The sequence below is a fragment of the Phyllopteryx taeniolatus genome, chromosome 17 (genome assembly GCF_024500385.1).
Source record: "Phyllopteryx taeniolatus isolate TA_2022b chromosome 17, UOR_Ptae_1.2, whole genome shotgun sequence".
Classification (NCBI taxonomy): domain Eukaryota; kingdom Metazoa; phylum Chordata; class Actinopteri; order Syngnathiformes; family Syngnathidae; genus Phyllopteryx; species Phyllopteryx taeniolatus.
This window is the reverse complement of record NC_084518.1, coordinates 21,253,073-21,269,762: the sequence shown is the minus strand read 5'-3', so window position 1 is coordinate 21,269,762 and position 16,690 is coordinate 21,253,073. Positions and strand designations below refer to the sequence as shown.

The 16,690-nt window shown below is 42.7% G+C and overlaps 2 protein-coding genes across 9 annotated transcripts in view; both read left to right on the top strand.

The window, feature by feature from the left end:
• The first annotated feature begins 3,972 nt into the window (after nucleotides 1-3,972).
• LOC133467600 (T-box transcription factor TBX2b-like) lies at nucleotides 3,973-8,670 on the top strand. 4 transcript variants are annotated; one of them, XR_009785261.1, is made up of 8 exons: nucleotides 3,973-4,563; nucleotides 5,071-5,338; nucleotides 5,436-5,582; nucleotides 5,770-5,846; nucleotides 5,920-6,068; nucleotides 6,837-7,324; nucleotides 7,760-7,994; nucleotides 8,121-8,261. XR_009785261.1 is itself a non-coding variant. In XM_061752643.1 (8 exons), exons 1-7 carry the CDS (start codon nucleotides 4,283-4,285, stop codon nucleotides 7,919-7,921), a joined length of 1,572 nt encoding a protein of 523 aa, XP_061608627.1. In that variant the 5' UTR covers nucleotides 3,973-4,282; the 3' UTR covers nucleotide 7,922; nucleotides 8,121-8,258. The 4 variants fall into 4 exon arrangements, 3 of the variants coding, with proteins under 3 accessions (XP_061608627.1, XP_061608626.1, XP_061608625.1); XM_061752643.1 differs by having other exon boundaries at nucleotides 7,760-7,922; nucleotides 8,121-8,258; XM_061752641.1 differs by lacking the exon at nucleotides 7,760-7,994 and having other exon boundaries at nucleotides 3,974-4,563; nucleotides 8,121-8,670.
• A 3,384-nt stretch (nucleotides 8,671-12,054) lies between these two features.
• acaca (acetyl-CoA carboxylase alpha) overlaps nucleotides 12,055-16,690 on the top strand; it is a 34,873-nt gene continuing 30,237 nt past the window's right edge. For 4 of the 5 annotated variants that reach the window (XR_009785092.1, XR_009785093.1, XM_061751288.1 and 1 more), the window contains exons 1-6: nucleotides 12,063-12,241; nucleotides 13,819-14,080; nucleotides 15,563-15,695; nucleotides 15,856-15,994; nucleotides 16,294-16,403; nucleotides 16,524-16,605. Coding sequence is in view for 2 of the 5 variants with exons in the window: in XM_061751288.1 (XP_061607272.1) it covers nucleotides 13,848-14,080; nucleotides 15,563-15,695; nucleotides 15,856-15,994; nucleotides 16,294-16,403; nucleotides 16,524-16,605 (697 nt within the window). In the remaining 3 variants the exon portion in view is untranslated. Of the gene's footprint in view, nucleotides 12,242-13,818; nucleotides 14,081-15,562; nucleotides 15,696-15,855; nucleotides 15,995-16,293; nucleotides 16,404-16,523; nucleotides 16,606-16,690 lie in introns of all 5 variants that reach the window. The other variant, XR_009785094.1, reaches the window with a different exon arrangement.

Genomic DNA, 16,690 nt, shown 5'->3' with positions numbered 1-16,690 from the left:
AATATGTTGTTCCGTGTAACGAGAGCTGTCTCATCTTGGAACTGGATTTAAAGGGTTCCTCGGGTTAAGATTCGTAACTGTCTTTAGATCGCTTCAAACAGAGAGGCGTCCAGCGAGGGAAATTGTTTGAGTTGCACCTTTAGGCCCAGGATAGAATTCATCGAGCAAAATTGTGCATGTTTTATTTGTCAGTTGAGTATGAAGTGCCATGATTAGTTCAAGCTGTTGATTCAATGTCAAAAATGGTAAAAACGAAACCAATATTGCAAATGAGATATTTACAGCTATAGGGGAGTACATAAAATTGATCTGAGCGAAGGTGAAGACTTTCCAAGGATAACTGAGTGTCATTTTTTGCGCTGCCATTTTGTCTTACCCTAAGTGACCTTCTGAGAAGTATATGGTGTGTGTGTGTGTGTGTGTGTGCGCACGCGGTACGGGAAATGGTTGTGTTACGGCAGTTGTGTTGGCATGTGCAACCATGGCAGGATAATGATTAATCCTCAGCCATAGTCTCGTTCCCGTCTGACCTCCAGTCGTTTCGAATGCTCTTACTCCAACCAAACCTTTGAATCCTGGATCGAAATGTCATAAGGGGGCCATGATGTGATCCGAGGGTGAGAAGTGTTATGCAGGTAGATTCCAAAAATGACACCTGTGTTTTATTAAAAGGTCTGGCTGACTCGATTAACCAGCTAAGTAGAGTTAAGTGAGGGTCTCCCAACACATCTTGAGCCGAGTAATACCACAAGGGTGGTCGTCTTACAAAGGCAAGGGGAATCAATTCATGCAGAACAACACTCTCAAATACGAACTGGTTTGTTTTGTCCTATTTGTACATACAGTACATAAACTGCATATATGTATAAATGGTTCAAGCTTTAAGCTGTTTCGAATTGCAGTCGAATTAGGGCTTGATTGCATTCAGGATGATACGTCAATAGCACTAAGCAATAACTGGCTGCGTCACTCTCTGCCTTTGTGTCATAACACAAGGATGGAATAATTCCACAATTTTTTGGAAGTGCCACCAGCACAAATGGTGAACTAAATTATGACATTACAGTATTAGAATTATTATTTGCACAAAAAAATTACTCAGGGGGTTGAGGGTGGAGTCATTTTGTCTAAATTGTGTACACATTGAAAGATGCTCAAGAATACAATGGCAAGCAAATAATGACATGTACAATACAGTGCTTAAAAAAAAAGAAATAAAGGATAGGTTAGTTAACAATTGATTAGAGTCTGTTCTACATATATATATATATTTTTTTTTTTGGTATTTTGTTCTTTGTGGTTACCCTTTGAGATTATTCATCCAAGCATTGTGGGAAAAAAAAGTGATGGTTAAAGTAAGGCTTAAAATAGCATTGTCTAATCTTGCGGTTTTGGAGCAAAAAGTACTCGTAGGACAGATTGAAACATTTATTAGCAGAACCTAAACATACCTTTGAAACCATCTAATCGCTTGGTTCTTGGCTTGGTGTCAGCAGTTATCACATTAATGTGACGATGTGATAAATGATAGAGAGCCTGCTGGGGTGCGTCATGTCCAACATCTAGAGGATTCTGTCCCGTCAGTATGCGTGAATTTCTTGACACAGCTCCCGACCAAAATAGACTTTAAACATGCATTTTTAACCGAGCACAGTGAAGGGTCCACTTCTGGGACTTCTCTGAAAGTGTGGCACTTCTCGTGGAATCATTGTGATTTTTCAGAGTGGCCACATCGGAGTGAGAATGCATCGGCGATGGACTTGATAGGGTTAAAAAAAAAAGAAAAAAGACCAAAAAAACTACTATTTGGTGTTAGCATACTTTGTTATTCTTTGAAAAATAGTAATAGCGTTGCATAAATATTCACTTGTGCTGTGGCCCATGCCCACCCAACCACAACATTTTGTGGAAATAAATCTTTCACTAGTTTTTTTCCTAACCTTTTACCAGTCAACAAAAGGCAAAAAAAAAAAAAAAGAAACAATGCTCAGAGGTGGACTAAGACATTGGCACAGTACTGTTTCTACTGTATGTGTATAAATACTTTATATAGGCTATATATTGGTTACCTTATTTAGCAATTACAGGATGTGTACTGCTCTGACAGTGTCATTCAAAATTTTAGCACTGATATTTTCTTGAAGGAAAGCTATTTGTTTTTGGTTTTTTTTGGGGGGGGGGGGCACGGACACACACATTGCACTTGCATTGGATCTCATTTGATTGTGCACGGCTACCGATTGAATGAACTCTCAATGGAACGACAGTCATCTGCTATATAGTTCCGATCCGAGTGAGGTTTCGCCTTCATTCGCGCTCCGAATCCTTTGTCCGCCTTCGGCTTTTGATGGGGATGGTCGTCATGAAGTTAGAATGATGATACGATACCACATGCCTGGAGCCCGCAAAGTGCACTCAAGCCTGGACTTTTGGTTTAGCGGATATTTCCATGCAACACTCGGCGGAAGCTCCACGTTGATGTAACAACACGCATGCACTTACTGTACAGTGCACATGTTTGCCAAAACCAAATGTATTAGCCTTTACTCAATCGTGGGGAGTTTCACTAAATCACCGCGCCATCCACAATATCATTCAAACATTTATTAAAATTCATTATAAGAATCTCTCCGAATAACCGACACTGAACGCCTGTGACATTCGATCCCTCAGGCGGCGCTGCATTAAAGTCCATCATGAGTCTCGACGGGATATGCTAGTTCGGCTCGCAGACACTTTGGAGACACATTGTCAGCAAACAGAACGGAACAGAAATGGTGTTGAGATAGTCTTCCAGACTGCTGTGACCTGAAAGGTGCATATTTGTTGAATTCTTAATTCTCAACTAGGGAAATGATCATGTAGACTTTTCTGCAACGGTGGTTATGGAGCAACACTTACTGCCATCCAGCAAGGCACGGAAACATGATTTTGCATGGCTTTTTTTCTCTCTCTACTATTGAATGTATAGCAATTTGTATTTGTTCTGGATTTGATGTTTGATCAAAAGATTGGAGAACGGAGAATGCAAGAGGAAAACAGTTTCAAGAGAAGAAAAGCAAAGCTGCCAAAGGTTTCAACCTTTTTCAGGGTGACGTAGAATGGAGAGCCAGATGCTCTTGTCAGTTGCAGTAGCGCTGCTGTCAGTGTCAACCGTGGAGGATCCTAGTAGAGATCAATTGGATAGGGGCACAAGTTTTCACGCTTTTCCTCACAATACTCACATATGAGTATGAAATTGGTCAAAATGGTAAACTATATTCAATGTCAATTCATGTTTATTTGATCAATTAAAGTAAAATTGTTGAGATCATGCCCTTGTTAGAAAATAACCCTCAAAAAGGGTTTTAAGGACTTTAGCTCAGGAAATAGGATCATTTTCTCAAATTGTCAAATTCTTTTGAGTTGATGACAAGCTTATTTCCTATTTGCAATCTTTCTTCTTTGCCTCTGTACGCAGATGTGCAGGGCACATGACTGGGTTTGCCTTGGGCCCCAAAATGAAGAACAACAGCATGTTACTTTGAGGCACTGTGCACTAGTCTTATAACGACTTTATGAACATTAAATGAAGTCATTCGGGGCGTCCGTAGTACAAATCGATGTCAACTAGTGTACAGTTTTGCCTCACTAGAACTAGTACACCCAAGTCGTTCTACTAGTGCGCAAAAAAAAAAAAACATACACTAGTAAAGGCAGTAGTGGGGGGGGGGTCCTATAGTCATTCTACAACTTGCTGCATTGTCTTACTAGTGAGGACAAAGAGCGTAATAGTGCATGCATGGACAATTCAGAGCACTAGTAGGAAATCGCAAGAGGTAAATCTCTTTCCATAACCTCCAGTGTGTGTGTGTGTGTGTGTGTGTGTGTGTGTGTGGATAAGCATTTTGGAGCAAAAACGAAAATAAAAAAGTTGGTGAGTGACACAATGATCGTGAATAAAACATTCCCCAAGCAAGTCTCGCAAGTCTCGAAGTGCCTCCAGTCGGGGGCAGTGAAACTCCACCCATCTCTGCGCTGCCAACTGAAGCGCGCAACTTGGGTTTCTGGAGCTATTTCAGTGTTTGGGTCAACTGCCCTGTCCTGTCCGGACGTACTCGAGCTTCTCTGGAGTTTATTAACAATCCCCTTCCTGGAATTGATGAACTCTTGGATGCTTTTTCTCTCGCGCGCTCTCCAGACGTGCCACTTTTGGGTGGTATGCGGCAGCGCGCGTCCTGGGCAGGTGGGCCGAACCACGATTGCCCACTTTGATGGAGGCAAAGCTTAACGCACGCTCGCCATGGCTTATTATCCTTTCCAAGCTCAGCGAGCGGCTGCCTTGCCGTTGCCAGCCTTTCTTTCGGCCGCGCAAGCGGTGCAGCCCGAGCGTCAGGTGGGCTCCGAGGCGGGGCTGCACGCGGCACTGAGCCGGCAGCAGCAGGCGGCCCACTTGCGCTCCCTGAAGAACCTTCAGCCTGCGGACGGCTTGTGCGACGAGCCCAAAGTCACGCTGGAATCGCTGGATTTATGGAACGAGTTCCACAAAATGGGGACGGAGATGGTTATTACCAAATCGGGAAGGTGAGAGGAGATGAATCCCATGTCGGTCCCGAGGAGAGGCAAATCTCATGTGAATCCATCCATCGAATGGTTTGACCAATTTCGCTGCGTGAAAGATTTCATTTTCAGCGGTTTCAACCGCTATAGTAAACATTGTTGTCAATCAAATCTTTTCTTTTTTTTTTTTGATTGCAGGCTCAATCCAAATTGGTTTTTGAACCACTTGTGCACATAATGTTGGAGCTGGTCAATTATCGATCAATCAATCCACCGATCAATAACTTTAAAAGCATCGGCCGTCAAACAAAGTTCTGTTTCACGGCAATAAAAGATGTGGGGGGGGGGGGGGGGGGGGGGAATAAAATACACACAAGGACAGACAGGATGATAAAAATCTCGTGCCGGGTTGAAAGCTACGGAATGAAAAGTCTTTTTCAATGTAATTTAACAATATTTACAATCGGTGTTCTCATTGTTTCTTCCATTCCCAAAAAACCAAACGAGGTTTGTGCTCTCCATTTCTTTCAGGAGGATGTTCCCACCCTTCAAAGTAAAGGTTGATGGACTCGATAAAACATCCAAATACATCCTGCTAATGGACATTGTCGCTGTTGATGACTTCCGTTACAAGTTCCACAACTCCCGCTGGATCGTCGCCGGAAAAGCCGACCCGGAGATGCCGAAGCGCATGTACATTCATCCTGACAGTCCGTCCAATGGGGAACAGTGGATGAGCAAGCCGGTGGCATTCCACAAACTCAAACTCACCAACAACATATCGGATAAACACGGATTTGTAAGTAGTCGCTTAGAAACAAATACGTAAAGAACCGATGATTGAAATTGTCTCGCTCGTTGAGCTTTTGCTCATTTGTTTGTCTCGATTTTCTTAGACAATTCTGAATTCGATGCATAAATACCAGCCCAGGTTTCATATTGTGAGAGCCAACGACATCATGAAACTTCCATACAGCACATTCTTGACCTATGTTTTCCCGGAGACGGAGTTTGTTGCTGTCACCGCGTATCAAAATGAGAAGGTAGCTCACCCAAAGCTCACCACGCACCGAAGATAACTTTGCATTTGTGCGAGATACCCACAATGCAATGTTCTGAAGTTGGATTCACTGAAGCAGGTCACGCATTGTGGACATCACGAAAACTGTTTGTTTTGTATGTTCTGATATTTGAAATGAGTAACTGGCAATTTGTCATGTGTTCTGCAAGATTACGCAGCTAAAGATTGACAACAACCCATTTGCCAAAGGATTCAGGGACACGGGAAACGGAAGACGAGAGAAGAGGTAGGCCGACTTGTATCGGTGCAGAACCCTCGGTCGTCTTCACGGAGACCTAATCTCAGTTCACGATGTGCAGGAACAATGCTTTAAGCATCTCTCCGCCGCCGGAGGAGAACAAAGCAGACTGCGCTGATTCGGATGACTCGTGGGAACAGCCCAGAACCGGTGACCCGTTTCGCTCTCCTCAGGAATCGTGGCGTGGGACCTCCGTGCCAAACTGTGAAGGTGACACAATGACCGTTTCGTTGACGAGCAGCTTGTTGTTGTGTGAATTTCTGCACGACATACCAATGTGTTGTGAACATAAACTCGCTTAGCCACTAAATCATTTATGAATTGTACGCAAGACATAAATTAGTCACTGAATTCACATCCTTCAGTTGCGTTATAGGTCAGTGCAAATATTGGGTTTTTTTCTAATGGCAGCAACAATATCTGATTGTTCTGAACTCCTGTTATGAGGGCCAATGTCGTATTGAAGAGAATGAAGCTGCCCGTAGAAGTTCCTTATAGTGCGTGTAGCACAATTTCTGTTCATTTCGACCACAAGAAACTGAATCCACAGCACCTGTGCTGCTTGCAGCCAAGTAAGTAGTGCACTCATTTTTGCCTTAGTCGCTTCCAGACAATCCATGGATATGTGTCACTTTCACGTGTGGGTGATAGCGGAAGGCATTGCGTGCAACGTGAGTCTGGCTCGGTGTCAACGAGCTTGTTTGCAGTAACATGAATGATTTAGCTTTTGGGGCCGGCAAGATAAAGAACACGACACAAGGAGAAAGTTGTTCAAACGTAGAGCTCAACAACAAGTGTGATTCAATTTGAAGGACCCAAACGTCAGCTGTAAGTCTGGCCCCTTGAATTGAATCACACAGTCTTGTTCTTTTCTCCAAATATTTGGTCACGTACTTTCACTGAGTCGACGTACTCTGACAGAGCTGTAATGAAATCAAGTCGGGCCGAAATGCGCTGCAACTGTTTTACTCCCAACAGATGAGAACAACACCGGAAGCGATTCAGATATTGATCGACAGGGTGAGGATGCCGGCGAAGGCTGCGGCGCTCGGACTGCGTCTTCATCTCGGCCGATGGCGAAGAGCGACAAGAAGGAGCCAGCGATGTCGCGTGAGAGGTTCTCCATGGAGAGCGAGTCCTCGCAAAGCTGCGAGAGTCAAATACAAGACGGCACACCGCCTATGTTAGCGGAAACACAGAGCTCATCGTCGCTCACTAGTACTGGACATCTTCAGACTGCGGCTCTCTCAAACAGTCAGCAGTGTCTTGAGCTTGGACCACCTTTGCTGTTTCACCAGGGACGGTTGCCAATGAAGACAGGGGCTATTCACTCTACATCTATGGGACATATATTTTCCTCTTGCTCGGGATTAAATGACCCAGAACACGGAGGCGTATCTTCCCAAAACATCACCTCGCCATCTCCGTTCATGTTGCACCTGTCACAGCATGTGTTGGTGCCACAGGTATGTTGAAGATGCACCACTTAAGCGGGGGATTGTATATTGAGATGAAGCCATGTTTATTCCAAATCAGATCACACAAATACTTGAAAGGAATAAGAATGTAGTCAAAGATAGTTCAGAAACTTCCAACGCGACGATGAATGCTAAAAGTCCATCTTTATCTGATTCAAGGTGTGTTGGAAAATGTCAGGTACTGGTGTTAAAAAAGATACAGTATATTTCAAACGATATGGGCCAGACGATAAAACAGCACGTGTACAAAGAGATCCCGTGGCGTTTGCTTCGTTCAGTGCGTGACAAGAGGCCAGAGTTGTGCCACAGGACAATTCGCTTGCTCACAATGCCCTGAGCATCTGACAGTTCCTGGCCGAGAAGAACATCGCCGCACTGGAGAGACCTCCCAACTCACCTGGCATTTTTTTTTTTTGTCGCAAGCTCAAGGAGGTCATCGAGGGGACCCATTTTGAAGACAGCGACGACATCAAGATGGGCGTGACGACGGTGCTGCGGAAGATCCCGGAAGAATCCTTCCAGGGGTGCATGAAGGCTGGGAGCGTGTGCTCGAGTCCAGGGGCAAAATATGCAGTTTGGATTTGAAGTATATATTTTGTTACACCAGTCCTGGGACCTTTCTGACACATCTTGTAATGGATGTATTATTTCTGGCAGTGTGAGCATTGGATTGCATGTAATGGATTTTTCAAGTTAAAAAGATACTTTCGCTGAACAATCTATATTTTTTGGGTGACAAGGAGATGTTCAAATGCGAATTTGTAACGTTGATTTCTATAAACAGGGGCTGTCACTACCACCCTTTGGAGGGTTGCTCGCATACCCGTGGAGCTACTTGACATCACCTGCTGCAATGACTCCAGCTCTCCCGACCGGTTCGACGACATCGGCCTTCCTAAGAAACCGCTCTTTTCACAGCTCCCTGCCGTGGTTGCGGATGAGCCCCTATCAAATCCCAGCTGCTGCCGTGGCGAGCCAAAAGCCGTCGACAGCAACTTCTAACTCAACTGAATTTGAGCAGTACAAACTGTACGGCCAAGAGAAAAGTCCAGTGTCTGATAATCACAACAATAGCACGGCCAGAAGCGAGCAGACTGTTTCACTTAAAAATGTTCACGTTTCCTCTGATGGACTCCAAAGCTTACAAAATGTTGTGTATGATAAATCACTTTCTCTCTAATTTATAAACACCTCTGAATGTTTCAAGTCGTGAAAACCTGTTGAGCTCCGCGTTGCACATTTCAATGACAATCAATGTCAACAAATCAATAAAATGTAAACATCACAATATAATCACACGCACTAGTTTCTAATTAAACTTTCTACAAGATCTTTGAGTGTGTCCGTGGGATTTTTTGTTAAAATATCAGAGTCAAAGGTAACCTCTGTATTCTGGACTGGACTAAGAACCTGATTGATATTTAATGATACATATCTCATGAACAAAGTTTCAGTTAGCTGAGGTCAAGGCTTTTTTTTTTTTTTTTTTTACAGCACTCCACAAGTATTTTCAACTGATTTGATTTTCTAGTAATCACTGATTGGTTTGTGTGGACTATTCATTGTACATCTAAGACAGCGATATTGCTATTTATTCTTAATTTGAATGACACGGTTGTAACCTGCCTATTCGTGTAAATACCATTGGTTTTGTCTTTTTTGTTTTTTAAATTACACATTGTAAGACTACACATCTTAAGAAAAGTTTCAGTCATCATTATTAAAAGTGCCATTTTTTTTCACCCGTTTCACCTGTACGCGTTGACATTCTTTTGACGTGGCAAAGCAGCACTATGTGCACTCATTGGCAAACTCAGGATGCTCATGTGTGTTGTCACTAATAAAAGAAAAGAAAAACTCACGTATCATGTTGTTGTCTGCAAAAGCACTGCTGTCTCCAGGCGAATTACATACTGAAGCCGCCACTACATATTCAGTTATGTTGATGAGACATACAAAAGTACTGCCGGTTTGAAAATATAGAAGTAGACATGCTAATATGTGCACTTCATTAATAATTTACAGTATATCTGTTATGAAAGTGCACGCGTTTTGTTGTGAACTCTTCTTCACGTTAGGACAGAATATTCATGCAGGCGTGACACACAATTGGAGTCCTTGGCGCCAAGAGGTCAGGTAGTCCCCCAAGAGGAAAATTGAACTGGAAACCCTCCCTCGCATGTGCTGTTGTGTGAATTTTCTTCTCGACTGAGCAGGGCTACATACCGAGAGAACATGTCCACTGGCTCGGAAAACGCGGCAAGCAGGTCAACGGCCAAGTTTGGCCGTCAGCACAAAACTTTGACAGCTCTGGTGGATTGTAAGGTGTAAGGCGAGAGGAGAGGACTACAGTTAAGGTGCACCTGCCGTTCTGGGACTTCAGGATCAACACAAAAGACTCGGGGCTGAAATCGGTGATCACTTTTCCAACTGCGCACTCACTGTATAAACCCGACAGAGGGCTGGAATGAAATGTGTCCTTTCATTTGTCCTCTGTTGCTCGGGCAAAACACCACTTTGTGCAATCACCAGCCACAAAATGAGGTACAATTCTGCCTTTATAAAAAATAAAAGTACAGTTTACTTGACTGCGATAAATATAAATTCGAATGTGTGCTTGGGGTAGCGGCTCACTCACCTAATTTCCGTGCAGTCGGCATTTATTTAATTTGCATTTATGTGACCGGGGTCAATGTGAGGGCTCAAAGGTTGCTTATCTCTTTGCGTGTCCTGCTGACTGGCGATTAGTTCAGGCCAAGGTGGAGTCCGCCTGTTGCCAAAAGTCAGCAAGGTTATCGGCTCCAGCTCCCCGTCACGCTGAACAGAAAGAATGTATAGAACATTGATAGATGCATGACGGCTGTCGTTCGCTGTGCATTATGCTGAGGAGGATTTTCAAATATTTTTTGTTGACTTCATTCAGCTATACGAGAGGATTACAATATTAGAAATATATGTTTCAGGACTACGCAGCGTCGTTTGCGTGCAAGTACTGTACTTAAAGCCCAATGTGAATGTTATTGTTTACAGAAAAGACAACGTTAGTGTAAATGTTTACCTTAACACTGTTTTTTTTTTTTTTTTTTTTTTTAAAGTCCAGTACCAGGACCGCAGGATTCCCAATGGGATGTAATGTATCATCTTCTCTAATGCTTCTTGTCATTTGGTTCTCTTGTTGACTTTCAGTCTTGCAAAGGAAGCAAGACAATGTGATTGCGGTTTCTTTTTTTAATTGGTAGCTAGGATACCGAGACCAAGAAAAAGAACAACGAAAAAATAAAATTGCTTGGCATGGCTTTTGCACGATAATAAGGAAGAAAAAAACTTCATTGACAAAGATATGCTCCTTTAAAGCCACCTGGTGGAATACAATTGTACTGTGCAGACATGCAAAACCTGAATTTACAAAAACACGAAAGGATCCTGAGGTCACAGGTCAGGTAATAAATGTCTGTTTTGTTTTCCTCAATAATAATAATAATAATAATAATAATAATAATAATCATAATAATAATCATAATAATCATAATAATAATAATAATAGGCGGCACGGTGGCCGACTGGTTAGAGCATCAGCCTCACAGTTCTCAGGTGCGGGGTTCAGTCCCCGCCTGTGTGGAGTTTGCATGTTCTCCCCGTGCCTGTGTGGGTTTTCTCCGGGCACTCCGCTTTCCTCCCACATCCCAAAAATATGCATTAATTGGAGATTCTAAATTGCCCGTCGGCATGACTGTGAGTGCAAATGGTTGTTTGTTTCTATGTGCCCTGCGATTGGCTGGCAACCAGTTCAGGGTGTACCCCGCCTCCTGCCCGATGACAGCTGGGATAGGCTCCAGCACGCCCGCGACCCGAGTGAGGATAAGCGGCTCAGAAAATGGATGGATGATAATAATAATAATATATTTTGGCTCTTGTTACTAAATGTTAAACATTATCCGGGCTATCAATATGAACGCTTTAAGACATTATTAATATATATATATGTATATATATATATATATATATATATACATATATATATATATATATATTCTTTGACAAAATAGGTTTGTGAGAGTCCGATGCGCGTTCGACCCAGACTGTTATAAAATACAGTCTTCCTACTTTCACTTAGTGAAAACATGCATAGGTAAGGATGCACGCTTTCGCCATATACTACTGTACTTGCCCATTTTTTTTTTTGTAGCGTTTCCATGGTTTTGCTCGGGCACATGCCGCACACGCCAGTAGGCGTGGCCATCACTTCCTGGACAGCCTCTCTGAATTCTTCCTAAACCCGCCCACAGAAACGCTTCTCATATTTCATTGGTTCTCGGAATGAGACCGTCTAGAGCTCGATCATATAGACACGTTGTTTATTAGCTACAGGAATCTCAAGTACAATAAACTTAACTTTTTTTGTTGAAAATGATTTTTATTAATCTTCTTGAAGAAAGAATTGAGTTATATTACTGCCTTTATTTTGTTGTCCTGTTAGGGGTCAATATTTTTATTACAATAATTTTTATATTGTAATTTTGTATTTTTTTTAAATTTATGTTTGTATAGTCATATATACTCATTCGAAACACCATTATGACAAAAAGTAGTCCTAAACGAATTATTTGACTATTGTTTCCACACCCACGAGTGGAATTCTAGCAGCCATGTTGGATGTGGCAGCATTCCCGCTTCTATCTCTCGTGTTTCTATATCGGAAGTTGGGGTCAGAGGTGAATGTTCAGAAGTAACCTGGCTGTGTGTTGTCGTCACATCACCCCATACTGGTGTTCAAAGCCACTGAACGACAGTGACCTCATCATGACGTGATTTCACGACGGACACAGACTTGTCTAAAAGACGCCAGTCATGAATTGAGCTGTTCAACTCAACTGTTCAGGATTGCGTGCCGGTTCATCTCCACCGGTGAGTTGACGTTGAAGAGTTTTTTTTTTTTTTCCGGACCTGCCACCACCATCATCATCATCGTCATCTACCCAATGCGTCCAGAAAATAACGTTTATAGTGCACCGGCTGGTCAAATGAGCTTTTGTCGGCGAGCTAGCAAGCGTATATCCAACATTTGTGTGTTGTGCAAAAACGCGATCATTAGCTACTATTCGAGAGATGGCAGTCTGGACAAAAGCTACCTGGCAGCTTGTCTAAAAAAATAAAATAAAGAAGACTCTTTTTCGTTTTGATAATTCCGTGCATATTTGTATCGTCTTAGGTCTCTCGGGGGTGTTCCCCTCGCTTTGATTAGAAGTGTGTGAGTTGAGCAGTGCTCGGCTTGTTTTTCTGGTCCTTCCACAGCCAATTTGTTGCAGGTAGGTAAAAGGTGTCCTGACATAAGTTGGAGACCACCGACGGCCACAAGTTCCCACAAACTAACACGTGGAGTCCACGTGAAGGATGAGCGTTAACGACATGTTTAGGAATTTATAATGCAAAGTAGGCTTTCTTTGGTAACCGTTGCGACAGGTTTATTTGTTCTTTGCAGGTGGAAAGCAGCACGTGTTTATATTGCCACAATACTTTCCATCAGTGCTTTTACTTCAACTTTATTTGCTTTTTTTAAATGTAATATTGTTGTTTCCTGTGACTATTTTTTAAAATATATTTTAAACATAATTATGTTTCAGTAGGCTGCAATCAGCGTTGTCCAAACATTTTCTCCCAAGGGCCGAAAAAAATATAAAATAATAAAAGGATGCAAGAGTCAGTTTGACATTCTTCTACTTTCCTTTTTTTTGTTTTTTCGTACATTCTAAAAGCAATCCATTAGTGTAGATGAAGATATGCAAAGGAAATCTGTTGTTTCATCTTTATTACATGTATAGTCATTTAAAATACAGCCTGGTGATAAAGTCAAAAGGATTGATCCGCCTCAGAACTGAGCAAAAGCAGAATCACATTTCCACATGCAGAACCAAAACAAGAGCGAACTGTACTAAGCCGACCTTGACAGCCGAGCAGACGGGTGTCAAACGATTGTGATTCCCGCAACTTGCTGCTGTAACTGAATTAGCTTTCTATGTTTATCAATATGAATAGAAATGTTGTAACTAGTTTTAGCGATGTGTGATTGGTGGAGAACGAGGATGCGAGCGATGAGAACAAATTTATTTCTGCTCTTCTTTTGCCTTGCCACGCTTTGCAGTAAGTTAAGAGGATAATACAAACGACACAGGCTCTCAATTGCGAATTTCAACATATGCAACGGGCTGCTGAAAGAGTAGACGGTGGACCACAAATAGCCCCTGGTCTACATGGATTGAAGTAAAGTGTCCAAATCCTGGATCTGTGTCCAGACGGTCCATGTCTGGGTTATTACGATGTTGCAACGACTATTGCGTAATCATTGTACTATCTTTTTAAGCGAGCTATCTTTGCAAGCAGACAAACAGCATGTCATGTCAGCCGACCGTATGACGATGTTTGGACTCTTGACTGTCTTTGATAACTTGCGCTGCCTCCTCTCTGCTGCTGTCTTCCTTGTCCAGTGGTTGCAGCCTGTGCGTGTCACCCAGCGATGGCACAGCAGGAAAACTCTGCCAAGAAGCCCCCAGCTATATCGGCAGCGCACCCCCACTTCATTGTGGGATCGGTGTCCGAGGATAATTCGGAAGATGAAGTCCAGGGGAAGCCGGATGTGCAGATGGTGGAGAAGGAGGGACGTTCTTTGTCACCGTCGTCCGGGAGCTCCGATAGCACCAATGACATGAACTTTGAGCACCTTGATGGCTCCATGCACAACAATCTCAGGTTAGAAACCACACCTGATAGTAGTACTAAATAATTGGATTGGATTCTACTATTATACAGCATAGAAACTGTGATGGTCATTACAGTAGAATTGATAAAACTGTTAAACTAGTGATGCCATAGAATAGATGTATGTGCATATTCTATTTCAATTTTAGGTATCATTTAAATCAGTTGCAGTTTGAGCACTTGTTGCCATTAATATTTCTCAACTCCCTGTAATTGCTTCATTCTGCACTGAGCAGCCTGGAATAATTTGGTCTATATTTACAGTACCAATGTGAGATGCAAAATGAAGCCCCCAGCTTCCAACATAAGACTTGTGTCAGACTTAGTGAGGCCTCACCCGGAGTTTCACGTCTGTGGTCTGCCCGTTTTGCAGCATGTGTGAAAAATGTGGTTTCATTGGCTACTCGCTGCTGAAAAGAGTCTCTCTGTGTTCCCTTGGTGTGTGGCTTTTTGGATGGAAAGTAGGGGTAAACCTCTGGAATTTTGGTTGGGAAAACATTTATGAATGTCCCATCTGCCTTGTTAATGGAGCTTTTCATTTTGATAAGCAATACAGGCTTGTAGCTTCTGGTAGCTATTTTAGCACACTGTGGTTGAATTCCCTTTAGTGGCTTGATTTTTAGAATTCGATTTCACATCTGGCTGGAGTGACCAGTTTTGTTTTAACAAGCTGCAACTGCCATTCAAAGTGGAAATATTGGTTTTGCCCTCTCCCACATCTTAATTTTCACTCTCAGGACTTAACCTTTTGCTCCACAGTTGGCCTTGAAAAACAGTCTATCCAGCAGGAGTGTGTTCTTGATCTCCTGGTAACTTTGAGAGTGTTGCAATCGTGCAAAAAACATCAGGCCACAAAAACCAGTCAGCCAAATGGCCTCAAGCGCTGGAACACCCTCCAGCTTAGCATAACGTCCCTCCCCCCTGTACAAACCCCCATTCGGGTGGAGCTTGAGGCAAAGAGCTTGTTTAGTTTGAATAGTTTTGTAGTTATGGGGTCGCTGATCAGCGTGCTGTCCATAAAATGAGGCTCCCCCTTGTTAGGAGGATCCGCTTTCCCACTCTTTTTTTTTTTATTTTATTTACATTTTTTTCACCTAGTGTTGCTTTCCAAGAATGTGGAATGTGTCACTGAAGTGTAGCTCATGTTGAAACTATTGAATGGTGTAACTATCGCAAGTACGTGTAGTAATTATATGGTGCAATGGCTGTTGAGGACTGTGCAGAATGTTGATTGTTGCTAAAGCAAACACCAACTTTGACTCAAGTCTGCTTGATTCAAAAGCCGGCTGTTCAGACCCTGTGCCCACAACCATGTGACTGTTGACGTTCTTGATAACAGAGGCCAGCAGTGCACACCTGCTGAAGACAAATTGGTGAAAATTGGCACCTGGCAGTTTTCGCTTTGTTCCGTGCATAGTTACTTTATATACCCCGAATGGAGACAATAACGAATGTTTGTACTTCTGTAAACAGGCCGAGCATGTCCGGGCTACACTTGATAAAGCAAAATCGCGATCGCCGGCGCATCGATCTGCAGAGGGACTTCACTGTGGCATCTCCTGCTGAGTTTGTCACACGTTTTGGTGGCAACAAGGTCATTGAGAAGGTAATTGTTGTGGTTACATGTTGCAAAAAACAATCACGCCATCTTATGAAGCTCGTCTTACTCATGTGCACAACAGTTGAAATCTTTACCTTTTACCATGTAGGATGATTGGACTACTTCCTTGATACTGAACTATAACAGTACTATTTTGCTTCTACAGGTGCTTATCGCTAACAATGGCATTGCTGCAGTCAAGTGCATGCGCTCTATTCGCCGCTGGGCTTACGAGATGTTTCGGAACGAACGGGCAATCCGATTTGTGGTGATGGTGACCCCGGAGGACCTGAAGGCCAATGCTGGTGAGGATTGCCAAGACCATCCCTAAACATAAAGTACACTTTATTCAGGAGAAAGTTAATTTGATGTCACATAGCACAGCAAAACATCAAGTGTTACAAATTCAATTACCATATATGTTTTATATGAGAAATGAATCCAAAAGAGAGACTTGAGGACTATAATGCTGGCTTATACTTGACAACCTATTTTACGAATCCCCAGATGCTATGCAAAGCTGGCCTCCAGTGGTTATGAGGAAGACATAGGATGACTCATCCAAGCAATTTGGCTTTAATATTTAGTTGTTTTTTCCCCTCAGAGTACATAAAAATGGCCGATCATTATGTGCCTGTGCCTGGAGGGACTAATAATAACAACTATGCCAACGTGGAGCTCATTTTGGACATTGCCAAACGAATACCTGTGCAGGTACCCCTATGTGTTTAATAAAACCTTGAGCACTGTGATGGATCAAGTTTCTAATTGATTAATGTTGTCCTACAGGCTGTTTGGTGTGAAGTTGCTAATTGATTCATGTTGTTGTTGCAGGCTGTTTGGCCTGGATGGGGTCATGCCTCAGAGAACCCCAAACTGCCAGAGCTGCTCCATAAGCACGGCATTGCTTTCATGGGTAAGATATGTTTTTTTTCTTCATCTGTCATAACGCAGATTGTACTTCTCTGCTGGATTTTTTTGTTGTTTTGTTTTTCTGCGTA

Bases quoted from the DNA above. Each gene is read 5' to 3' on its own strand.
- LOC133467600 (XM_061752641.1), top strand. From the start codon at position 4,283: ATGGCTTATTATCCTTTCCAAGCTCAGCGAGCGGCTGCCTTGCCGTTG. The intron at 4,564-5,070 runs GTGAGAGGAGAT...CATTTCTTTCAG, and splicing joins GTTATTACCAAATCGGGAAG to GAGGATGTTCCCACCCTTCA. The intron at 5,847-5,919 runs GTAGGCCGACTT...CACGATGTGCAG, and splicing joins AACGGAAGACGAGAGAAGAG to GAACAATGCTTTAAGCATCT.